This window comes from Scyliorhinus torazame, chromosome 11, assembly GCF_047496885.1.
Source record: "Scyliorhinus torazame isolate Kashiwa2021f chromosome 11, sScyTor2.1, whole genome shotgun sequence".
NCBI classification, from domain to species: domain Eukaryota; kingdom Metazoa; phylum Chordata; class Chondrichthyes; order Carcharhiniformes; family Scyliorhinidae; genus Scyliorhinus; species Scyliorhinus torazame.
Genome location: NC_092717.1, coordinates 245,914,737 through 245,940,681, shown reverse-complemented (window position 1 = coordinate 245,940,681; position 25,945 = coordinate 245,914,737). Strand labels below are relative to the sequence as shown.

The 25,945-nt window shown below is 46.0% G+C and overlaps 1 protein-coding gene across 2 annotated transcripts in view; it reads left to right on the top strand.

Annotated features, from left to right (window-relative positions):
• LOC140385893 (uncharacterized) overlaps nucleotides 1–25,105 on the top strand; it is a 102,424-nt gene extending 77,319 nt beyond the window's left edge. For both annotated transcript variants that reach the window (XM_072468517.1, XM_072468516.1), the window contains 2 exons: nucleotides 3,208–8,532; nucleotides 24,131–25,105. In XM_072468517.1, coding sequence (XP_072324618.1) covers nucleotides 3,208–8,532; nucleotides 24,131–24,891 — 6,086 coding nt within the window. In that variant the 3' untranslated portion in view covers nucleotides 24,892–25,105. The remainder of the gene's footprint in view (nucleotides 1–3,207; nucleotides 8,533–24,130) is intronic.
• Nucleotides 25,106–25,945: the final 840 nt, after the last annotated feature.

The following is a 25,945-nucleotide window of genomic DNA, read 5'->3' as shown; positions in this document are numbered from 1 at the left end:
TATCAGCATGTGTAAGTGAAAACTGATATTGTTTATGGGTGATGTCACCAAGGGGCAGCACATAGATGAGAAATATGAGGAGGCCAAGGATAAATAATTGGATAACCAACGGTAATGGTAGGAGCAGGAAGAGAAGCCATTTCCGGGTCTCACCCCAACAACCCAAAGTGAGTAGTGGCTAATGGATGTTTTTCAAGCTGGAAGAAGATTTGTAATGGAGTTCCTCAGAGGTCGGTTTTGGGAGTCTTGTTTTTCCTGATGTATATCAATGACTTTGGCCTCGGTGTGTAGGGCATGATTTCAAAATTTGCAGATGGCACAAAACTTGGAAGCATTGAGAACTGTTAAGAGGATAATTAGAACTCCGGAAATACTGAAACAAATTGGTGGAATGGGTAAAAAGGTGGCAGATGAAATTCAATGCAAATAAATGTGAAGTGATTTATTTTGGTAGGAAGAACATGGAAGGACAATATGAAGGGTACAACTCTACAGGCATTGGAGAAGCAGAGGGACCTGAGTATATAGAAATATGCATGAACGTGGCAGGGCAGTTTGATGAGGGGGTTAACGAAGCACACAATATCCTAGGATTTATTAATAGGAACATTGTGTACAAGGTAATGCTGAACCTGTATAAGTCGCTATTTCCGCCTCAGCTGCAGTAAAGGGTCCACTTCTGGGCACTTAGAAGGATGTGAAGGCATTGGAGAGAGTGCAGAAAAGATTCCTAAGCATGGTTCCCGGGATACAGAACTTCAGTTATGAAGATAGAATGGAGAATCTGGGTTCTTGGAGAAAAGACGGCTGAGGGGAGATGTTATAAAGATTTTCAAAACCATGAGATGTCTGGGCAGAGTAGATAGAAAGAAAGTGTTCCCACTGATGAAAAGATTGAGAATGAGAGGGCACAGGTTTAAATGAATTGCCAAAAAGAAGAAAAAGTGATATGAGAAAAAACTTTTTCACACAGCAAGTGGTTACGGTCTGGAAAGCACTGCCTGAGAGCAAGGTGGAAGCAGGTTTCATTGAAGCATTCAAAATGGGAGAAGGCAGGTGAATGGCGTTAAATGAATTGTTCATCTGCAGAGCCAGTGCAGGTATGATGGGCCAAATGGCCTCCTCGGTGCCACAACAATTCATGGTTCTATGAAGTGCAATCCTATCCAACTCAACAAGCACGGAAGACACATTAAGAGGATGATGTTTTGGCCGACCATGTCAATGGCTGCAGATAGGTCAAGAGTTGCCAGTTGTTCTGCTATGGGAATCTGAGAGGTTAATTCTCCATCAACATCCTGCTTAATCTGTCTTGTGGCTGTCTCCTTCCTTCACAGTAGAATGGCTTCTCTTATACCATTCTTGCTGATAATATCGGCTTCTCAATAACTTTCTGATCTTTAATTTTTCCCTGGTTACAAAAACGGATGCTCCGGAAACAGCACCTGGAGAGTTTACAGCTGTTGCAAAGTCTTTCAGACAAATGAGAAAGCATTGTCGCAAGTGACCAATCTCCCCCAGCAACATCACATTGAACAGTCAGTTTATCAGTTCCTTTGTTGAATCCATACTATTACCAAACTATGGTAATTACTCCAGACTTCTAGCCAACCTTAGTTTCTATAAAACTTATTGAAAAGCCTCAAACCCTCCACTCTCCTTACCTGCTTTGAGGACAAGTGGAAACACTCAGCTTTTGCTGTGGGAGATGTTGAGATTGGTAGCTTCTAGACTGATCCCTGGTATTGTTGTGATTATCAGTCATCCTTTCTCTGTCTCTGCAGTCTTAAGGGGGATGATATCCATTCTTCCCTTCCTGCAGTTCAACCAAAACAATGGGTGACAAGAAGCAGAAGATGAATGATGATGAAAACTAAGGAACCCAGGAGTCACAGCTGTGTGATTCTGCCATCCTTCAAGATAGCAACACATGTCAGACCTCCGTCCATACTTCTTGGGCACTTTGCGAGTAGGACATGGCAGATGAGTCCAGGAGCACTATTTAGAAATGCTGCCAACAATGACTCCATGTCAGCAGCAAGCTGTCAATGGACAAGGGAAACCACAGTGACATGAAATGAAATGAAAATCGCTTATTGTCACAAGTAGGCTTCAAATGAAGTTATTGTGAAAAGCCCCTAGTCACCACATTCCCGCCGTCTGTTCGGGGAGGCTGGTACGGGAATAGTTCTGTGGAGAAAAAGGAACTAACCACTCCACCTCGAGGAAGCACAAAAATAGATCCCATAGTGAATTATCATTATTTCCTCCTGAATGTAGCTCAGATGACAGGAGGGAGCAGAGGGGGTCTGAATATCTGCTAAAACTCTGACCACCTCAGATACAGGCAAAAGCAAATGCAGGTGTCCTGTAGGTAGAATCACATCTTTAATTTTTTTACTTCCTTCAGAGCTCTTTAATAAAATTTGAGGATCAGCTTATTTCTACTTTTAATAGCTGAATCAGACAATAAGTGCTGTGGCTCATTACAACTGGTGCAATGTGCCTCAACTGCAGTGGTGGTGGGTTAAGTCCAGGAAACTCCATTCACAGCGTCATTCTCAGGCAGGCGTATGTAGATAAAACCATTGACAGCTAATAGCAGACTGTCACAGAATCACAAGCAAACTTGGGAGAAAGCCTATTAAAGGATTCTCACAATTTTACTCGCTAGAAAAATGTCTCCACTGCTAAATACTGGAAACATGAGAAAAACCTCTTTACTTCAGGAATAATTAGGATGTGGAACTTGCAACTCATGAAGCGGTTGAGGCAAATAGCACAGATCTATTTAAGGGGATATATGGGGGAGAAAGAAATAAAAGGAGGTTTTGATAGAGCGAGATCCAGGCTATGGGCCAAATGCTGGCAAATGAGATTGGTAGGTCAAATGTTTTTCATGTGTCGGTGCAAACTCGATGGGCCAATGGGCTTCTTCTGTACTGTACTTTCCGTAATTCTGTGAGATGAAGTGTGGGTAGGAGACTGATGTGAAGCATAAACTCCAGCACAGGACAGCTAAATGTCCTGCTTTTGTGCTGTAAATTCTACATAATTCTTTGAAATTCATCCCACTCTGTTTGATGTATTAAGTATAGTGGACTACTGAATAAAGGTATATTTATGCTTATGAACATTATTAGCATTGGCTCTTTAGTTTACTCTAACTAAAAATACTTTTACTTCTTTCTTCACAAATCATAATAGCTATAAATATTGATGGGAAGACATACCGAACAATCTCCGATGATCGAAACATAAAATCAATATCTAAGGATTCTTCACTTATTAATCAGGAAGTTATGACTAAAATTCTTTGTGAGAAGACCCCTTCTGTTCATCATGAAGCCGTACCTTGTCCATCTGTGCATGATGTTGCACCCAATCCAGCTGAAGCTATCCCTCGTCAAGAAGCAGGATCTGGTCCATATGACAATTTCACTAGGGCACAATATGTTCCATACGAACCTATGATGAGGGCACCATATGTTCGCCATGAAGCTGTACCACTTCCATATGAACCTTTTATTAGGGCTCCATATTATCAAGAAATAATCCCTGCTCCATATGACCCTTACATTAGGGCTCCGTACTATCATCAAGAAGCATTAACTGGACCACTTGAGCCTGTGATTATGGCCCCTGCTATTCGTACAGATCCTATGCCATATGAAACACTGATTATGGCACAACCATTTCGTCAACCACCTATGCCTGCTGTATATGATTACATGACTAAAAGTTCACCTGTTCGTCAAGAGGGTTTACGTACTACATATGATGCAAGATCATCGCCTGGTCAACAAGGAAATGCTTCGAGCGATGCTAAGACTATGCATGTCTACGGCTCAACTGAACATTCTCCACGTGAAACTATGTCCTCACCTACACATACAGAACCAATACCTGCTAGTTATGGCAGTAAAACCTCAGAGATTTGTCAGGAACCTGTACGGATTATGTCTCCACCTGCTTCTCAAGAGCAGTATGAAAGGAGGTCCCCAACAGTTTACCAGCAAGCAATGGCACCTGCTCCTCAAGATACATCTCAGTATGAAAGGAAGTCCCCGACTATTTACCAACAAGCAGGGGCACCTCAATATCAGTCCCCACCTATTTATTCACAGCCTGTACCATCTCCATTTGAGTCTAAGCCTCCATCTTTCTATCAGCAAGGGGTATCTCCTCAATATGCAAATATGGCACCAGTGGTTTATCAACCCGTATCACCTCAATACAGAACTAGGTCCCCTCCTATCTATCAATTAGTTCCAGGTGAGACTTTAGTATGTACATCTGTTCCACAAGAGACTGTGGGGCTTCTAACACCTCCACCATTTGATGGTTTGAAGATCAGTCCCTCTCTCCATCAAGAAAAGGCTGCAAGTGGTGAGATCTTACCTGTTTGTCAACCCCATTCATGTGATCAATGTAAGAAGAAGTCATCTGAATCAGGCGATGATGTGTGTGGAGAACATTCATGTGATCAGTGTAAGAAGAAGTCATCTGAATCAGGTGATGGTGGGTGTGGATGTGATCAGTGTAAGAAGAAGTCATCTGCCTCAAGTGATGATGTGTGTGGAGAACATTCATGTGATCAGTGTAAGAAGAAGTCATCTGCATCAGGTGATGATGGGTGTGGTTGTGATCAGTGTAAGAAGAAGTCATCTGCCTCAAGTGATGATGTGTGTGGAGAACATTCATGTGATCTGTGTAAGAAGTCATCTGCATCAAGTGATGTTGGGTGTGGATGTGATCAGTGTAAGAAGAAGTCATCTGCCTCAAGTGATGATGTGTGTGGAGAACATTCATGTGATCAGTGTAAGAAGAAGTCATCTGCATCAGGTGATGATGGGTGTGGGTGTGATCTGTGTAAGAAGAAGTCATCTGCCTCAAGTGATGATGTGTGTGGAGAACATTCATGTGATCTGTGTAAGAAGTCATCTGCATCAAGTGATGATGGGTGTGGATGTGATCAGTGTAAGAAGAAGTCATCTGCATCAGGTGATGATATTTGTGGAGAACATTCATGTGATCAGTGTAAGAAGAAGTCATCTGAATCAGGTGATGATGGGTGTGGATGTGATCAGTGTAAGAAGAAGTCATCTGAATCAGGTGATGATGGGTGTGGATGTGATCAGTGTAAGAAGAAGTCATCTGCATCAGGTGATGATGGGTGTGGATGTGATCAGTGTAAGAAGAAGTCATCTGCATCAGGTGATGATGGGTGTGGATGTGATCAGTGTAAGAAGAAGTCATCTGCATCAAGTGATGATATTTGTGGAGAACATTCATGTGATCTGTGTAAGAAGTCATCTGAATCAGGTGATGGTGGGTGTGGATGTGATCAGTGTAAGAAGAAGTCATCTGCATCAAGTGATGATATTTGTGGAGAACATTCATGTGATCAGTGTAAGAAGGAGTCATCAGCATCAAGTGATGATGTTTGTGGGGAACATTCATGTGATCAGTGTAAAAAAAAGTCTTCTACTTGTCAAATGCTATCATCTGCTCCAAGTGGTGATGTCTCAACAGTTTGTGAAGAACATTCATGTGATCAATGTAAGAAAAAGTCATCTACCTGTCAACTATTCTCATCAGATTCAAGTGGTGACCCCTCACCTGTTTGTGGGGAACATTCATGTGATCAATGTAAGAAGAAATCATCTACCTGTCAACAGTCCTCTTCTGCTCCGAGTGATGAAGACTCATCTGGTTGTCAGGAACATTCATGTGATCAATGTAAGAAGAAGTCATCAACCTGTCAATCTGCCCCAAGTGATAATCCTTCATCCGATTGTCAAGAAGACTCATGTAATAAATGCAAAAACAAGTCATCCACCTGCTTGGTGGTTTTTTCTGCTCCGAGTGTTAATCCCTCATTGGGTTGTCAAGAAGAGTCATGTGGTGGATGTAAGAATAAGTCATCTACTTGTCAACTGTCTTCACCTTCGGAGAATGGTGATCCCTCAACTGGTTGTCAAGAACCTTCATGTGATCAATGTAGCAAGACACCATCAACCTGTCAACAGTGTTCATCTGGTCCAAGTGGTGATCCCTCTGCTAGTTGTCAAGATCCTTCATGTGGTCAATGTAAGAAGAAGTCATCCACTTGTCAACAGTCTTCACCTTCACCGAACAGTGGTCCCTCACCTGGTTGTCAAAACGCTTCATGTGGTCAATGTAAGAATACGTCATCAACTTGTCAACAGTCTTCACCTTCACCGAGCAGTGCTCCCTCATCTGGTTGTCAAGACCCTTCATGTGGTCAATGTAAGAAGCCATCGACCTGTCAGCAGTCACCTGGTCAGAGTGGTGATCGCCCATCTGATTGTCAAGACCCTTCATGTGGTAAATGTAAGAAAGTGTCATCTACTTGTCAAGATGAAGCATCTGCTCCAAGTGACTCTTCTAGTTGTCAAGCCCATTCATGTGATCAATGCAAGAAGGTTTCATCTACTCGTCAAGATACTTCATCTGCTCCAAGTAGCTCTTCTAGTTGTCAAGCCCATTCATGTGATCAATGCAAGAAGGTTTCATCTACTCATCAAGATTATTCATCTGCCGTAAGCACCAATGCCTCATCTGGTTGTCAAGACCATGCATGTGATCAATGTAGAAAAGTGTCATCTGCTCAAGATACTTCGTCTGCTCTAAGCACCAATGCCTCATCAGGCTGTCAAGACCATGCATGTGATCAATGTAAAAAAGTGTCATCTGCTCAAGATACTTCGTCTGCTCTAAGCACCAATGCCTCATCAGGCTGTCAAGGCCATGCATGTGATGAATGTAAAAAGATTTCATCTACTCATCAAGATAATTCGTCTTCTCTAAGTACCAACGCCTCTTCTGGCTGTCAAGACCATGCATGTGATGAATGTAAAAAGGCTTCGTCTACTCACCAAGAGTGTTCGACTGCTGTAAGTAGCAATGCCTCAACTGGCTGTCAAGACCATGCATGTGATGAATGTAAGCAGGTGTCATCTACGCAACACGATAATTCAACTGCTCCAAGTGCCTCATCTAGTTGTCAAGGAAATTCATGTGATCAGTGTAAGCAAATTTCATCTACTCAAAATTATTCAACTGCTCCAAGTAGCAATGCCTCATCTGGTTGTCAAGACCATGCATGTGATCAGTGTAAGAAGGTATCATCTACTCGTCAAGATAATTCGACTGCTCTAAGCAACACTGCCTCATCTGGTTGTGGAGATCATGCATGTGACCAATGCAAAAAAGTATCATCTACTCATCGAGATAATTCGACTGCTCCAAGTGGCACTACTTCATCGAGTTGCCAAGATCCTTCATGTGGTCAGTGTAATGCAGTATCATCAGCATCTGCTCAACCGAATTCCACTGCTCCAAGTGGCAAATCCTCATCTGGTTGCCAAGATCCTGCATGTGGTCAATGTAAGAAGACGTCATCTACTAAACAAGATAATTCGACTGCTCCAAGTGGCAAATCCTCATCTGGCTGCCAAGATCCTGCATGTGGTCAATGTAAGAACACGTCATCTACTAAACAAGATAATTCGACTGCTCCAAGTGGCAAATCCTCATCTGGTTGCCAAGATCCTGCATGTGGTCAATGTAAGAACACGTCATCTACTAAACAAGATAATTCGACTGCTCCAAGTGGCAAATCCTCATCTGGTTGCCAAGATCCTTCATGTAGTCAATGTAAGAAGACGTCATCTACTAAACAAGATAATTCAACTGCGCCAAGTGGCAAACCTTCATCTGGTTGTCAAGATCCTGCATGTGGTCAGTGTAATACTGCATCATCTACTAAACAAGATAAGTCGACTGCTCCAAGCGCTAATGCTTCATTCAGTTGTCAAGATCCTTCATGTGATCAATGTAAGAAGGCGCCAAGTACTTCAAAAAACAAAGTCTCAGCTACTGGTCAAGAACATTCATGTGATCTGTGTAAAAAGGACTCAGCTTATGAAGAATCAAATCCATGTGGGGTCTGTAGTGAGTGTTCACAGAAACCCTCTCGACCAGATTCAGCAAGTCCTCAAGATACACAGGATCCTACATTGCAATGTTTGTATAAGGCCCCATCATCTGCCTATGGTGCATCCACTGATCCTTCAACAACATTTAGTCCACAAAATAGTATGTGTAAGGCTGCACCCTATAATCAAGAAAGTCCTGGTGGTGGTGGGGGTAAAAGTGACACATTACCAACCAATAAGCCCATTTTCATGCACCTTTCCACAAAATGTTGCATTGTGAACTATAGTGATTCATCAACCTGCCTTGAACCCATAACGGTGTACCACGAATCTACCATTCACCGAGTGACAGAAATTCACTTGAAGGATGAGCCTGAAACATCAAAAGAAGATACTGGTGTATGCTCTGCTGAAGGTGCTGCATCCAAAGACAAAAAAGCTGGCGCAGCCTCACCTGCTCCTCCCTCCGAAGAAGATACATCTTGTCAAAGCTCTACAGATTCTGTATGTGGTGGGGAAGGAGGGGATGCACAGGAAAAACCACCAACAATTTGTGATGAATATGCTGGTAAGGAAAATGCAAATTAGATGAAGAGTGAAAGATTTGGTATGAAGTTTTGAACATGAGAATTGAGAATGAGGAAGAGAAATTTGGCCATTCATATTCTGCCACAGACCATTAAAATATAACCCTGCTGTCCTGGAGTAACCAGGACATGGGAAGGTTGTGGGAGGGGACAGGGAGTTAAAAAGTGGAGAGGACTTATCCATCAATCTGGCCAATGAAAATTCCAAATTGCAGGTGGCAAGAATACTCATAACTAAATTCCAGTCTGTGATTTAAAATTGATCCCGTTGATTTTGATGTTGGTACAACTCCTAACAATTTAACATGTTATACTTTTGTTGCAATTTTACAGTTTAACATTCAGAAAAATAACAAAAGCATTCTAAATATGTAGACCAGTCACCAATCATGCCATTGGAACCCACTACAAAGTTAACCTGAGATTGATTAAAGGCTGATGTGAGGACAGAGTTGTCATAAACTGGATCCAAGACCAGAAGAGTAGTTTTATAAAAATATTTTTCCAAATATTCCTGGTGTGCCTTGAGTGCTCTCTAGCTTTAGAGAGAAATATTGGGCCTTCCCTACTATGGACTTTCCACCTCTTCTGCAAGCATGATCTCTGTCAAACAATTCCTCACCCTCATAAAGACAGTGCTGGAATCCATTCCCTCTGATCCCCAGCTGCACCTCCAGCCATACGATTTTAATGGCCAGACAGCCGCTTCCTGCTGATCTCCAAGCTGCTGTGGTTGGGAAAATCAACTAATGACATGCTATTGAAGTACGGCTGTTGAAACGATCTGGGCCTTGCGCCAGTTCCACTCTCAGACGGATTGACTGCTTAATAGACTAAAGGCACTATTCAGCGGCCTCATCGCACCCGCATTAGTATCGAGACAAGGCCATTGGACCTTGCGAGAAGTCTCTTGCGAGATTTGCAACGCTTGAAATGTCTCATAAGATTTAATGGAATCTTGCAAGACGTGGTGATCTGGATCTCGCCCTCTCTGGGCATGATCCAGATCTGCTTATTTAAATACATGTTCGCCGGATTCTCCAGGTGCCTGGGATTCAACAACCGCACCTGGGAGACCTTGCCAAGGCGCCGTTTTGTACTGGACCACACTAATGTAGACTAACTACGGCATCTGGGGGTCTCCCAGATGGAGATCCCTGGGTGGTTGGGGACAGGGCAGGGTGGCACCCTGGCACCAGGCTGGCGCTGCCAGTGATCGGGCCCGGGAGGCCTCACCAAGGACGTAAGGGGGGTTTCTGGGGCCTCCCCAAGGCTGGTGGGGTGAGGGGGATCATAAACTGTGCAGGGGGATGAGGGCAGCCTTCCAAAATGGCACCCTGATCTGCGAGGAGCCTTTCCTGCTCTTAAGTATGGCCTCGCCCGGCCCAAAACAAAAACGGCAAATGCCATTGAATAGCGAGATGTTTCTCCACTCTGCAGCCGCCAAGAAACATCCCACTAAATTCGTCCAAAGTCAGACATAGAAATTTTTTGGGTGAATCGCGCCAAAGTCAATTTAGAGTTAGACGTTATTGCAGTTCCTCCAAACAAACTTTGTTCCAACTTTGGTATTTAATATAACATTAGGAAAAATGGAAAAAGAATTGCAAAAGGATTGAATATGGGAAGATTAAAACATTTTTACTTGAAATAGGTAGGAATGAACCTTTGAAATTACAGATAAAAGCAAATTACTGTGGATGCTGGAATCCAAGACAAAAAGAGGAAATGCTGGACAATCTCAGCAGGTCTGACAGCATCTGTGGAGAGAGAACGGAGCTCCTGTTTCAAGTCTTGGATGACTCTTTGTCAAAGCTGGTGCTGAGATTGTCCAGCATTTTCTGTTTTTTTTTAATTTAGAGTACCCAATTATTGTTTTTCCAATTAAGGAGCAATTTAGCTTGACCAATCCACCTACCCTGCACATTTTTGGGTGATGGGGGCGAAACCCATGCAAACACAGGGAGAATGTGTGCAAACTCCACACGGACAGTGACCCAGAGCCGGGATCGAACCTGGGACCTCGGCGCTGTGAGGCAGCAGGGCTAACCCACTGCGCCACCGTGCTGCCCTGCATTTTCTATTGGAATTACAGATTCTATACATGCAGAAAATATAAATGTTTATTTTTGTAACATCACATAACTAGCTGCAAATATACATGCAAAATTAGCAAGAAAGGGGAAGAAGAGGCTGCTTGCATCAGTCTTGATATCAGACGACCAATTGCAATATCTTCAACAAAAACAAAAAGTGACCCTTTTTCAAGAATGTGGATTCCATTCTCATCTTGGAGCTGAAGTTCTTCACATGCTGAGGCTCTGCTGGATTAAGCTAATTACTTGAGCAATATGAGACAGCCTTCTTGATAGGGCTTCATTGACAACTGGATTTAAGTTTGAAGTCATAAGCACATTGTTATTACCCCTGCCTTGGCTCATGGGCTGCCGAAAACCTCATCCATACCGTCGTTACTTCTAGTTTTGACTATACGAAAGATGTCCGGGCCAACCTCCCATCTTCCACCCTACATAGATTTAGTTCATTTAAAATGCTATGCCTGTTTCCTAACTGGCAGAAAGTTCCATTTACCTATCACTCTTCTGCTTGCTGACCTACTTTGCCTCTGCTCTGACAAATTCCTCCCGAGTGTCAGCCTTCCTTTTCTCGATCTCGTCCAAATCTAAATTCTTCCCAAGATCTCTACACACCAATTCTGATCTTGTGTATCAACAGTTTTCATTGCTCTACCAATGGCAAATGGGGGAGTATGATAGCCCAGTGGTTAGCACAGTTGCTTCACAGCTCCAGGGTCCCAGGTTCGATTCCCGGCTTGGATCACTGTCTGTGCGGAGTCTGCATGTTCTCCCCGTGTCCGGGTGCTCTGGTTTCCTCCCACAACTGGGAGGGGCAATTTGGTGAAACGCTGCCTAACCGGAAAGGAGTGTTTGGGTTTGGGCCTTGAATAGGGAATAGATAAAACGCCAGGTGTTGCAGCTTTTGCGATTGCAAGGGAAGGTGCCGCGGGAAGCGGTCGGGGAGTTGGATGTGATGGAGGAGTGGATCAGGATTTCATAGAGGGAGTGGTTCCCGTGATTCATGATAGCATTCTGCTGGGGTTGACGGAAATGGGGGAGGATGATCCTTTGAATGCAGAGGATAGTGGGGCGAAAAGTGAAGTTAGGGGGACCCTATAATGGCCTGGAGGGAAGCGAAGGGGTGAGGGCAGAAGTGTGGGAAATGCGTCAAACCCGGTTAAGTGCCTTGTCAACCACAGATGGGAGGAAACCCCAGTTAAGGAAAAAAGATAGACATGTCAACTCCCAGCTTCCCATCCCTTTAAGCAGCATTTCACTTGCACTTCCTTCGATTTGGCAGCACAGTGGTTAGCACTGCTGTCTCACAGTGCCAGGTACCTGGGTTCAATTCCGGCCTTGGGTCACTGTTTCTGTGGAGTTTGCACTTTCTCTCCGTTTCTGTGTGGGTTTCCTCCGGATGCTCCAGTTTCCTTCCACAGTCCAAAGATGTGCAGGTTAGGTGGATTGGCCATGATCAATTGCCTCTTAGTGCCTAGGGATGTCAAGGTTAGGTTATGGAGTTACGGGGATAGGGGGGGGTGCGCAAGGATAGAGTGCTCATTCAAAGGGTCAGTGCAGGTACGATGGGCTGAACGGCCTCCTACAATGTAGGGATTCTATGAAATTCTGTAGTCTATTGTATTCTCTATTCACAATGTGGTCTCCTCTCGATTAGGGAGACAAAAACCAGACTGGGTGACCACCTTCGCTCAGTTTGCAAGTAGGACCCCAACCTTCCTGTTGCGTGCCATTTTAACCCAACACATTGCTCTCATGCCCACATCTCTGTCCTTGGCCTGCTGCAATGCTCCACTGAGGCCCGGCACAAGCTGGAGGAGCAGTATCTCATCTTCCATTTGCGCACGTTGCTGCCCCAGGGTCTCAACATTGAGTTCCTTTAGATTGTGACCTTTCTCATCCATCTTAAACCCCTTTTAAAAAATATTCCATACATCTATTGCCTTAATGCAAACCCGCACCCCTGCCACTGAAGGCCATTTGTCTTTTGTTCTTAAAGTTGCTTCATCTTGTTGCACTCTCTCACAGCTATACTTTAAAATCTAACACATTCTCCTCTCTTCAGTTCTGACAAAGAGCCAAAAGGACTTGAAACATTAACTCCGTTTTCTCTCCTTAGATGCTGCCTGCCCTGCTGAGTTTTTCCAACATCCTCTTCTTGTTCCTCCCAAACTTTCCTCCTTTAAGATGCTCCTTCAAACCTACCGTTGACCATGTTCTTGATCCTAATGTCTCCTCAAGCAATTTGGTAACAAAGTTTGTTTGATAACATTCATGCTGGTGAGTATAGGAATAGGACAGAGCAGATGAATGTATGACTGAAGAGATGGTGCAGGAGGGAGGGTTTTAGTTTCCTGGAAAACTGGATCCATTTCTGGGGAAGGTGGGATCTGTACAAGTCGGATGGGTTGCACCGGAACTGGACCGACATCCTTGCAGGGAGGTGTGTGCTAGTGCTGTTGGGGATGGGGGATTAAACTAATTTGGCAGAGGGATGGGTTACAGAGTGGAGGTACAATATGAGGTGATGCACAGTGAAATATAGAAGAAAAATCAAATCAGTCTGAAAGGCGGAGCAAAGAGAGCCATGTTCCAGCACCATGGGACGAGGCTGGATGGCATTTATTTTAGTGCAAGGAGCTGATGAACTGAGGCCGTTGATTATCACATGGAGTATGTTATTATTGCTATCACAGAGGCATGGTTGAGGGGAGGGAGCAGGATTGGCAGCTCAATATTCCAGGGTATAGAATCTTCGGGGCTGGGGGGGGGGGGGTCGTAAAACAAGAGGTAGTGTAGCAGTATTGATCAAAGAGTCAATTACTGAGGTGAGGAGGGCTGATGTCTTGGCAGGCCCCTCAATTGAGTCCATATGGGTGCAACTTAAAATAAAAAGGGGCAATCATATTGCTGGGACTGTACTACAGGCCCCTAAACAGAGAGGGAAAAGAGCAGATATGTAGAAAAATCTCAGAGAAGTAGAAATATAGAAGGGGATTTCAACTTCCCCAATATTAATTGGGTAATACAAAGTGTGAAATGCTTAGAGAGGTCGGAACTCTTAAAATACATCCAAGAGAGCTTTTTAAGCCTGAACTTAGAAAGTCCTACAAGAGAGGGGGCGGTATTTGAAATAATTTTAGGGAATGAAACCAGGCAGGTGGTAGCGGTGGTAGGGGAGTATATCAGTGATGGCGACCATAAATGGGTACAGTTTAAGATAGTTATGGGAAAGCACAAAGATGAGCCAGAAATAAGGGGTGGGAGAATCGCCGGGGGGTGGCGTGCAACCCGCCCCTGCCGGCTGCCGAATTCTCTGGCGCCGGGGATTTGGCGGGGGCGGGAATCGCGCCGCGCCGGTCGGGGCCCGTTGGCAGCGGCCCCCCCCTGCTATTCTCCAGCCCACGATGGACCGAGTGGCCGCCCGTTTTCGTCCGGTCCCGCCGGTGTATGTTACGACAGGTACTTACCGGTGGGACCTGGCTGCGCGGGCGGCCTCCAGGGTCCTCGGGGGGGATCTGGCCCCGGGAGGGTGCCCCCATGGTGGCCTGGCCTGCGATCGGAGCCCATCGATCCGGGGGCGGGCCTGTGCCTTGGGGGCACTCTATTCCTCCGTGCAAGCTGGTGTACAGGTCTGCTATGGCCGGTGTGGAGACGAACACCCCCTGCGCATGCACTGGGATGACGCCAGCACACGCTGGCGCTCCCGCGCATGTGCCAACTTGCGCCGGCTGGCGGAGGCCCTTCGGCGCCGATTGGTGTGGTGCCAAGCTCCTTCCGCGGCACAAACCACGCCCCTGAAGGTGCGGAGGATTCCGCACATTCGGGGCGGCCCGACGACGGAGTGGTTCACGCCACTCCTTCTTTTGCCTTTTCTGTGGATCTGCTGTAAATGTGGCAGTCAGTGAGGTTGCCCTCCTTCCTTTGGATATCTACACTCTAATGCTCAGAGTCACCAGGTATCAAATGATACTACCACAAGGTTCAACCGGCTATCTATCAAAGAGCCAAACATCAATTAGTTAGTTCAAGGTCAAGAGTACTTTATTTACACACACAATTAGTCATGCAACATACACACGACTAGCTAAACTACACCTATCGACTAAGACAACCTGTATTTAACTTCAGGCACCCGGCTTGGGTCAGAGGAACAGTGGCCGTTGTTCGATTCTGGATCTATCAAGTCTGTAGAAGTAACTGCTGCTCAGCTAGGTTTTTCATAGAATTTACAGTGCAGAAGGAGGCCATTCGGCCCATCGAGTCTGCACCGGCTCTTGGAAAGAGCACCCTACCCAAGCCCACACCACCCTATCCCCATAACCCAGTAACCCCACTCAACCAACACTAAGGGCAATTTTGGACACCAAGGGCAATTTAGCATGGCCAATCCACCTAACCTGCACATCTTTGGACTGTGGGAGGAAACCGGAGCACCCGGAGGAAACCCACGCACACACGGGGAGAACGTGCAGACTCCGCACAGACAGTGACCCAAGCCGGGAATCGGACCTGGGACCCTGGAGCTGTGAAGCAATTGCGCTAACCGCTATGCTACCGTGCTGCCCGTTCATCCGTCTGGTAGCGAGGTTTGAACTTGGACTTGCTTCTGGTGGCGCTGCGATTGGAGATGGTAGTTGCCGGGGCGCCAGGTCCAAAAGAGGACAAACTCATGGTGGACTCTCTTATGCTTGGGGTTTTTCGCGCTCTTTTGGGCGGTCCTTCAGTTTGGACCCCACTAATTTGGTGATCCCTGATCACTGTGTTCGATTCGAACCAATAAATGGGCGGGTGCCTGGATGGCTGGGCATGCCACAAGCGGTCACTGACCCTGGTGTTTATGCTTCCCTAAAACAGGGAGTGGCGCCGAAATGTCTGGGACTGTACCGGTCGCTCAAGTACCAGTCGTTTGTCTGGCGGAGATGAGCCATCAAATGCTAATTGGTCCATCAAATGCTAATTGGTCGGGGTTTCGATACCGTCTGGATTCCTCACTTCGCAAATATACATTTTCAGGCTCTGAGCCTGCCTGAATCTCGCATTGTCCATTTTACCCGCTATGCTTTGCGAGCTTCTCTGTTCCTGGTTGTAAGTGGCCATCCCCCAGATGGCTACACTTCGCGCCGGAGTTGCCCACCCCACCGGTTTCCAAAGAAACCCGCCCAGGGTTTCTGAATTAGGGGAAGGCCGAATTTAATTGGGTAAGACAGGATCTGCCCAAAGTGCACAGGGAGCAGCCACATCAAAGCAATGGGAGTCATTCAAAAAGGAAATAGAGTGAGTACAAAGCCAATATGTTCCTGTGAAGGTAAAGGGTGGGATCAAAAAGTTCAGAGAACCCTGGATGTCAAGGGATATACAGGATTGGATAAGGGAAAAAATGGCAGATACAGGGGGCTCAAAGCAGTGTATGCCCTAAAGGAGAAAGAAATTAGAAGAAGAATAATCTTTATTACTGTCACAAGTAGGTTTACAGTAACACTGCAATGAAGTTACTGTGAAAATGAAGAGGAGATATGAAAAAGCACTGGTGGGCAAAATAAAGTAAAATACCAAGGTGTTTTATAAGTTTATTAACTGCAAGTGACAATAATAAAGATTATTGTTAAGAGGGTAATCAGGGAAAGAGTAGGCCTATTAGGAATCAATGTGGCAACCTTTGTGTGGAGCCAAAAGACATAGGTGAGGTATTAAATTAATATTTTTCATCTGTGTTCACTGTGGAGAAGGAAAATGAAGGTATAGAAGGCAGGGCAGGATGCTGTAATATAATTGAACAGATTATCAATGAAAGGGCTGTGTTAGTTGCTTTGACAGGTTTAAAAGTGGATAAATCCTCAGGCCTTAATGAGATGTATCTTAGAGTGCTGTGTGAGGCAAAGGAGGAGATTTCAGTGGCTCTGATGCTAATTTTCAAATCCTCTCTGGCCACAGGAGAGGTGCGAGAGGTCTGGAGGACAGCTACTGTGGTACTATTATTCAAGAAGGGAAATTAAGGAAAGAAAACAGGTAATTACAGGCCAGTGAGTCAGTGGTAAGGGAATTATAGGAACAAGTTCTGAGCGACAGAATTAAGCTCCACTTGGAGAGGCAAGGATTAATCAAGTATAGTCTGCATGGCTTTGTCAGGGGGAGTTTGTGTCTCACAAATTTGATTGAATTTTTCGAAGAGGGTGACTAGATGTGTAGGTGAGGGCAGTGTAGTTGATGTAATCTACATGGAGAAGATCCTACATAGGAGACTGATCAAGAAGGCGAAAGGCCGTGGAATCCAGGGCATTTTGGCAGTGGTGTACCACAAGGATCGGTGCTGAGTCCCTTGCTGTTTGTAGTATGCATGAATGATCTAGATGTGAATGTGGGGGATATGACCAGTAAGATTGCAGATGACACAAATAACGAGGAGGAAAGCCTGAGATTACAGGATAATCTAGATAGGCTGATCAGATGGGCAAAACAGTGGCAAATGGAATTTAACCAAGAAAACTGTGTGGTGATTCATTTTGGGAGGACAAAAGGCAAGGGAATACACTCTGAACAGTAGGACGGTAGGAAGTACAAAGGATCAGAGGGATTTAGGGATGCATGTCCAGATATCCCGAAAGGCAACCCCTCCAGCGTTCCTGCGCTGTTCCCGCCGACAGCGACCAGGGTGGACGGCGCCAGGAAGGAACCCGCCGTTTTGGGCAGACCTCTCGGCCCATCCGGCACTGAGAATCGCGGGGGTACCGGTGAATCGCCATTTTGGCTGTTCCGGGCGATTCACTGGACCGCGCCGTGCAAAACGCGAATGTGCCGACCTGGCCGCTTCCGAGAAAGAAGTGCGTTGGACCGGCGTCGCGGGAAAATTTGGCGACCCAGGCGATTATCTGAAATGGCGCGGGAGCAGAGAATCACGCCCCATATATATTGACAAAGTCAAAGATGCAAGACAATGCTTAGAATGCGAGCATTTGCAGGTAATTAAGTCTTTACAGATCCCCCACCATCTAGCCTGGGCTTGCAAAATCCTACCAACTGTCCTGGCTTGAGACAATTCACACCAGTTTAACCTGGGGTTACCCCTATCTCTGGATCTCTTTCCCAAAGGTAGAGGAGTCTAGAACTAGAGGGCATAGGTTTAAGGTGAGAGCGGAGAGATACAAAAGAGACCAGAGGGGAAATTTGTTCGCAGAGGGTGGTGAGCATCTGGAACGAGCTGCCAGAGGCAGTGGTAGAAATGGGTACAATTTTTTCCTTTAAAAAAGTTAGACAGTTACATGGGTAGGGTAGGTTTAGAGGGATATGGGCCAAATACGGGCAAGTGGGACTAGCTTAGTGATAGAAACTGGGTGGCATGGACAAGCTGGACCGAAGGGCCTGTTTCCATGCTGTAAACATCTATGACTCTATCCTTAGACCTGCTTCCATTAAGGAGAATAATCACATTTCTCTAGTCTCTCCATAAACCTGAAGTTGTTGATCTATTCCAGTCAATCTGCAGTGCACCCTTGATATCTTTTTTAAAGTGCGGTGCCCAGAATTAGACTCAATACTCCAGCTGTGACATAACCAGTGATTTATAAAGGTTTTCATTTGTACTCATGCCTTTATTTACAAAGCCAAGGATTTTGTAGGCTTCAGCATAAACAGAAAAACCCATGGGTGCAATTCTCTGCTCCCGTGCCGTTTCAGAGAATCGCCTGGGTCGCCAAATTTTCCCGCCACGCCGGTCCGACGCCCTCCCGCGATTCACGGAAGCGGCCAGATCGGCACAATCGCGTTTTGCGCGGCGCGGTCCAGTGAATCGCCCGAGACAGCCAAAATGGCGATTCACCGGGAGCCCCACGATTCTCAGTGCCGGATGGGCTGAGTGGCCTGCCCAAAACGGCGGGTTCCCCCCGGCGCCGTCTACACCTGGTCACTGCTGGCGGGAACAGCGCGGGAACGCTGGGGGGGTGCCCTGCGGGGGAGGGGGGATCCTGCACCGGGGGGGCCTCAAATGGGGTCTGGCCCACGATCGGTGCCCACCGATCGTCGGGCATGCCTCTCTGAAGGAGGACCTCCTTTCTTCCGCAGCCGCGCAAGATCCGTTGGACATCTTCTTGCGGGGCGGACTCGGGGAAGACGGCAACCACGCATGCGCGGGTGACGCCAGTTATGCGGCGCCGGCCGCGTCATGTTTGCGGCGCCGCCTTTACGGGGCACCAAGGCCAGCTGCGCGTAAATGACGCGGTGCCGCTCCTAGCCCATTTTCGGGCCCTAAATCGGTCGGGATAGGGGCCGTTCTGTCTCCATTTCAGAGAATCGCACCCCATGTCTTTGGAGAGTACTTGACGAGATTGTGGAGAGGTTTTAATTAACTGCCTGCAGATTTCTGGTGGAAAGTAGTGTGGAAAGGCAGATACGCACTCGCAGCAGTTTGAGGCCATCAGTGGTCCTTATTGACAAGCTATTGGCTGGCTGATCAAGCATTTGTTGTTGATCTCTGATTACCCTTCAGAAGGTGCTGCTGAGCTGCCTAGTTGCAGTGCATGTGGTGCAGGCACACCCAAAGTGCTGTTCGGGAGGAAGTCCCAGGATTGTGAACCCAGTGAGGGTGTGAACCAGACAACATCAGCTGCAGTGGGCCGGGAGCAGTGCGCGCACTGTTCACTGTCCAGCACAAACCCCGTTTAGGGGCTCCCCGGAATTCTTCCGACAAAGTGGAATTAAAAGAGCCTTAATTGGGGCAAGGCTGCTTGGCTTCCCCCCGAGGCATTGCCCACCCCATTGTGAAGATACTTCCAGTTCACAGCTGGTGAGATCCTAGAAGAAATCCCATCCATACAATTTCAAACTCGCCTGCCTCAAAACGCACCAGGTGGGGGAGTAAAAAGTCTGACTTGAACTAAATAACTTTTGATATGGTAGCTTATGAATTAAATTTTAGAAATCCAAGTACACCACCATTTATCCACCTTGAACATTGCTTCGTCTAAAAACACGACCAGATCAATTAAAATTATTTCCTTTCCACAAGCTATGTTTGGTCTGCCTGATTAAACCGTATTTTATCTAAGTATCGTGCTATAACTTCCTTAATAATGTATTGTAACACTTTCCTTATGATAGATGTTAGACTAATGATCTATTGCTTCCTCCTTTATGCCTCCCTCCTTTCTTGAATAAAAAGCTACATTGCCAAATTCCAATCTGCTGGAACCTTTCCAGAATCTATGGAATTTTGGAAGTTAGAACCCATGCATCTGCTATCTATGCCATCACTTTTAAAGGCCCCAGAATGCAAGCATCCAATCCTGGGAAATTGTCAACCTTTAGGTCGAATAGTTTGTCTCGCACTCTTTCTCTGGTGATGGTGATTCTAGAAGGTTCATCCCTCCATATCATCTTTTGATTTTCAAGAACCTTTGGGAAGTTTTTCATCTACCTGAAGACATACTCAAAATACCTGTTCAACTCCCCAGAGTCACTCTCCAGAGGAAAACATGAACTTTAGTTACTCATTTCCTGTTTAAATACTTGTAGAAACCTTTACTCTCAGTTTTTATATTACTAGCTAGCTTTCTGTCATAATCTTCTTTCTGTCTCATTATTAGCTTGTTAATCATTCTTCCTGGTTCTTAAAATCTGTCCAATTAGCCACGGTTGATGCAGGCTTCTCAAACAGCCTTTTCTTTCTCACTGACATAAATCTTTTCTGAGCATTATTAAATATCTGCCAATGCCACTCTAACGTGCTACCTTTTTAAAAAAAAATTATTGTCTTCATTTTCCACATTTTCATTAAATACACAACAAAAGATAACCAATGATACCAAATACAGTCTCAATCCCCCAACCAGCATCCCCTTCAACATACGAACCCAAACATCACCCATACATTCCAAATACGACAAAACAAAAAGACCAAAAGAGAATCAATGTTCATGCCATACACAATAAACAATGTGCTCAACCCCCCAATAGACCCCCCCCCCCCCCAATGTTCGATGGCATCCAATTCTTAAAAGTGCAAGATAAACAATGCCCATGAGTTGTAGAACCAGCTTCACAGAACCAGCTTCACAGCTCCAGGTCCCAGGTTTGATTCCCGGCTTGGGTCAGTCTGCATGTTCTCCCCGTGTTTGCGTGGGTTTCCTCCGGGTGCTCCGGTTTCCTCCCACAGTCCAAAAGATGTGCAGATTAGGTGGACTGGCCATGCTAAATTTTCCCTTAGTGTCCAAAAGTTTAGGTTGGGTTACTGCGTTATGAGGATATAGTAGAGGCATGGGCTTAAGTAGGGTGCTCTTTCCAATAGCCGGTGCAGACTTGATGGGCCGAATGGCCTCCTTCAGCACTCTAAAAAATTCTATGATTCACACCAGCCCTCCAGGGCCCGCTTTTCGAAGAAGCTGAGGATTCTCAAGTCCGGCACCCTACCGCCAGTCTGGGCCCTCTCCTGCCGATTATGGGAGAGCTTGTCCTGAGGAGACACAGAGAGGGCATCATTAGCCACACACATGGTTTACAGTAGTTGGGGACACGGTGTGAAGGGAATGTTGGGCTGGAGGGAGGGTTGAAGGATTGAGGTGGAAGGAGGGTTGAAGGGGTGGGTGGAGGGAGGGTTGAACGGGGAGGGGGTGGAGGAGGGTTGGGGTGGAGAGATGTTTGAAGGATGGATGGTGTGCTGAAGGGGGAGGGGATGGAGGGAGGGTTGGGGGTCACATGGGGGATACTCCCTTTGGAGGTTGAGGGGGTGGGATGATATTGGCTCCCATTGGCGCAGCCCGGTTTAGGTCACTGACCTTCTGCCATCACTGGAGGCCAGTCCTACTGGTCACTCTGCCCGAGCTGACTGCTGCCACCACCTCGTCCCAGGCAGCAGTGGCTGCCTTGTGGTTCACTCTCTGAGATGCTCAGGGGAACAGGACACCCTCCTGGTCGCGTCCAGGAGCATCCCCAGTTCAGCATCCTCAAATCCTGGGGCTGGTCTCCGCGGTGCCATTGTTGCTAGCTGGCTGGGGGTTGGCTGAGCAAGTGCAGCTTAAATGCTGCTCGACGTTGTTAGCGGGGGGCTAGCGAGCGAGGTCGTGGCACATCAGCTGGCGAGCCTGCATTCGGGGTGTGAAGCCCGCGAGGCCTCGATTAGTGGGCCAATTAACGTTGAATAGCGTTGCCAGCCTCACTGGGCCGAGCGCCGGGAATCTCGCAACAATTCCCGCTCGCTAGCACACTTCGAAATTTTTCCGAGAATCGCGGCCAAAGAAAAATCAAGTTGTGAATTTATGCAAAAAGTGGTGAGAATGTGAAGTGTAAGTTGCAACACATTGATTGGCTGAAACAAAGAGCATCAATGGATTTAACGGGAGTCGACGTCAATATATGGGGAAGAAGGGAACTGAAGGTTATGCTGATAGATTTAGATAAGGACAGGCAGGAGGAGGTTCAAGTGGAACATAAACACTGGCAAGGACTGGCAGGCCAAAAGAGCTGTTTCTCTGCTGCAAATCCTATTTAATACTATGCAATGCTGGTCCCCTCATTAAGGTCCAAATAGAACCTGTGTTACCTGAATGTTCTTGAGGAAAGGAAGTGACACAGGTGGGGCACATCTTTAGAAATCTGCTTCACTTACCGTCCTCCTCCCTTGCTTCTCACATTTCTCTTCAATTCTATGGCAAACTGAAAGCAATCGTAGGTAGGCTGGTGGTGCTTTTTGGTTTAGGCCTCTGAGTGTTTTCAGCCCCACAGGCAGTCAGACAAAAGTTCAAATCTATACAGGCGGAATACAAAAAAACACATCTTTAATCAAACTTGTGTTCCTTGCTGTAGTGGTCATTGTTGAAATTTTCAGCAGTTGTCAGGCTCAATTCTGAGCATATCAGTTGATCCTGATAACAGTTGTGTTGTCTGTGTCCTTTACTCATTTGTGCAACTAGAGACAGTAGCATGTTTGATAATCCACTTCATTTATTATTGCCACTAACGTTAACGCCCTAATCGATCAGAGAGATTTGCATTGGCCTCATATGTAAAACTTACATGCATGGATATTATTGAGGCTAAGTATTGAAAATGTCTTTTGCAAGCCCAGTCTCAAATGTAGTTAAAAATCTTTTTCTCTTTCTCAGTAAAAACATGGCATGTCTTTATACCATTTTAGCTTATTACTCTTTTTGCTTGGGTGCATTACTGTCTAATGTTTTATGACTATCCAGTTGCTTGAAGCGTATGCCAAATAGAGATGAGAGGCCATGTTGTTATTGCTTCTATCATTGCTCTTCCCTGATCTATAGTTTCTCTGTAAACTTTTGATGCTCTTACTTTACCTTCTGTTTGAAAAGGCTTCCCATCCAAATCTTTAAACTCCATATTTCATACCTAGTTTATTTATTTACACGAGTCTAACTTTAGAGTATCCTAAAATTCATCCACGATAATATTTTCCAGTTGGGTGCATCTCTTCTCACCGAGTTAGACCATAAGACATAGGAGCAGAATTAGGCCACTTGGCCCATCGAGTCTGCTCCGCCATTCAATCATGGCTGATAATTTTCTCATCCCCATTCTCCTGCCTTTTCCCCATAACCCCTGATCCCCTTATTAATCAAGAACCTATCTATCTCTGTCTTAAACACATTCAGTGATTTGGCCTCCACAGCCTTCTGCGGCAGAGTTCCACAGATTCACCACCCTCTGGCTGAAGAAATTCCTCCTCATCTCTGTTTTAAAGGATCGGCCCTTTAGTCTGAGATTGTGCCCTCTGGTCCTAGTTTTTCCTACCAGTGGAAACATCCTCTCCACATCCACTCTATCCAGGCCTCACAGTCCTAGCCAGAGAATTACCTCCAAGCCATATAATCTCTGCAGCCTCTAAGGAAGCCCCTTCATACTTCTCAACTCTATACTATCCTTTGGTAATACGACTTGAAACACAATGTCAGGTCCACATGTATGCAAATGATGCCCACCAAGTGTCTCTAAATTATCAGATTGCTTCTCTGACATCTAGTGCTGTAGAAGCAGAGATTTTCCTAAGCTAAATATTGGGAACACTATTGTCTGTGGTCCCCAGCACAAACTCCATTCTCTCGCCATGGACTCCATCCACTCTCTCCATGGTATCTGGTTGAGGTTTATCCAGGACCATTGGCAATCCTGGTGTCATATTTGACACCCAGGAGAACTTCCAACTCCACTTAGACCACTTACTTCCACCTGACTCTATCCCTGCCTCAACTCATCAGTCATTGAAATTTTATTAAAGGGAGTGTAAAAATGTAAGTTCTTGAGGCAAAACGACTGGCTTTTTGAAAACATGATTTAATCCAATTCTTTCTATATTATTCACTATTGTGTCTCTATTTGAATTAGTGTAAAACCATATTGATGTTCTTAGAAGTTGCACCTTACATTTCAGATTCCGAATTACCACAAATGAAATGTTACATTAAAATTTCTGTACATGTATAGAAGTTATTGTCCCATTCTATTCCACTCATTTTGTGGTCTTTGCTTGTAGGTATTATGGAGCCTGAAAAGGGCGGTGACAGTGCTAGCTGTAAAGATGAGACCACATCACCTCCCCCCGCAGAGAAGTCAGATGATACTTGTCCTGCTGAAGATAGTTCTTCAAAACCAGCAGAACAGGAGAAGACAACAGAGACAGATGAAACTTGTCCTGCGGAAGAAAAAGAAAGCGCTTCAAAAACAGCGGAGGCTGACAAAAAGGCAACAGAGGAAGGCGAGTCTTGCCCTATGGAAGAAGATTCTTCAAAAACAGATGAAGCTGCCAAGACTGATTCCGCAGAAGAGAAGAAGGAAGAGGGAGGCGAGTCTTGCCCTCGGGAAGAAGATTCTTCAAAAACAGAAGAGGCTGCAAAGACTGATACTGCAGAAGAGGAGAAACCAGCAGAGGCAGGCGAGTCTTGCCCCAGGGAACAAAGTGCGACCGATGCAAAAGACGAGCAGTTACCGTCCATTGTTGATAATGGCTTTAAAAGGGTAAATTGCAGAATTGATGCATTGGGAAGCAAGATGGATGGTCTGATAGACAGCATTAAATCTCTTCAGGATTCTATGAGCAAGGAGCAAGTAGATGAGGAAAAGCAACAAGGTGCAGAACGGTCAAAATCAAAATCACCACCAGCATCACCAGAAGCTGCACCACGGACAGCAACCCCAGAATCAAAATCACCAGGACCAGCTTCACCGGCAGCAAAGACACCAGAAGCATCAACACCAGAATCAAAATCACCAGAACCAGCTTCAACAGAACCTTAGGCAGAAACAAAAGCAGAATAAATGATGGAACCAGGACAGCAGTGCAATCCACCCTCTTCTAACCTCTGTGAAAAGACACTGTAAGGTTGTGTCTTCTTAAATAAAACACTCTAACAAAAAAGACTGAAGGCAATAATTACGTTAGTGAACCCTGGTACTTTAAAAGAAACCTTGTAAAAAAAATCTGTGCAATAAAGATCGTATTGCCAGTTAATTCTGACTTGTGATTTGTGTTCATTAACCTATTTGGAAATGTCTTCATTATTGTTTCCAGGTAATTACAACAAAACACATTTAATCTCTTGAAAAGATTTGGAAATATTGATGTTTCTTTCTCTGCCTTGGTTAGTGGAAATTGTTTCATATTTTCTAGATCTAAGCCACATGTGATCAGTATTTAAAGGGAAGCTAGACATACCTGAGGAAGAAAAGTACATTGACCCGGTTAGATCATAGTATCATAAAAAATGGGAGCTGGAGTAGGCCTTTTGGGTCCGAGAGCCAGCTCTTCAATTAAACGATGGTCGACCCGATATAAAAGAAAAATACTGTGGATTCTAAAGATGTGAAATAAAAATTAAAGTGCAGTAAAACTCAGCAAGTCTGTGTAGAAAGAGAGTTAATGGCCGGGATTCTCCCCTACCCGGCGGGGCGGGGGGTCCCGGCAGGATGGAGTGGCGGGAACCACTCCAACGTCGGGCCGCCCCAAAGGTGCAGATTTCTCCGCACCTTTAGGGGCCAAGCCCTCACCTTGAGGGGCTAGGCCCGCGCCGGAGTGGTTGGCGCGCCGCCGGCCGGCGGGAAAGGCCTTTGGCGCCACGCCAGCTGGGGCCGAAGGGACTACACCGGCCGGCGGAAGTCCGCCCATGCGCGGGAGCATCAACGGCTGCTGACGTCATCCCCGCGCATGCACAGGGGAGGTGTCACTTCCGCATCGGCCATCGCTGGTCGGTGGGCCCCGATCGCGGGCCAGGCCACCGTGGGGGCACTCCCCGGAGCCAAATCGCCCCGTGCCCCCCCCCCCCCAGGACCCCGGAGTCCGCCCGCACCACCG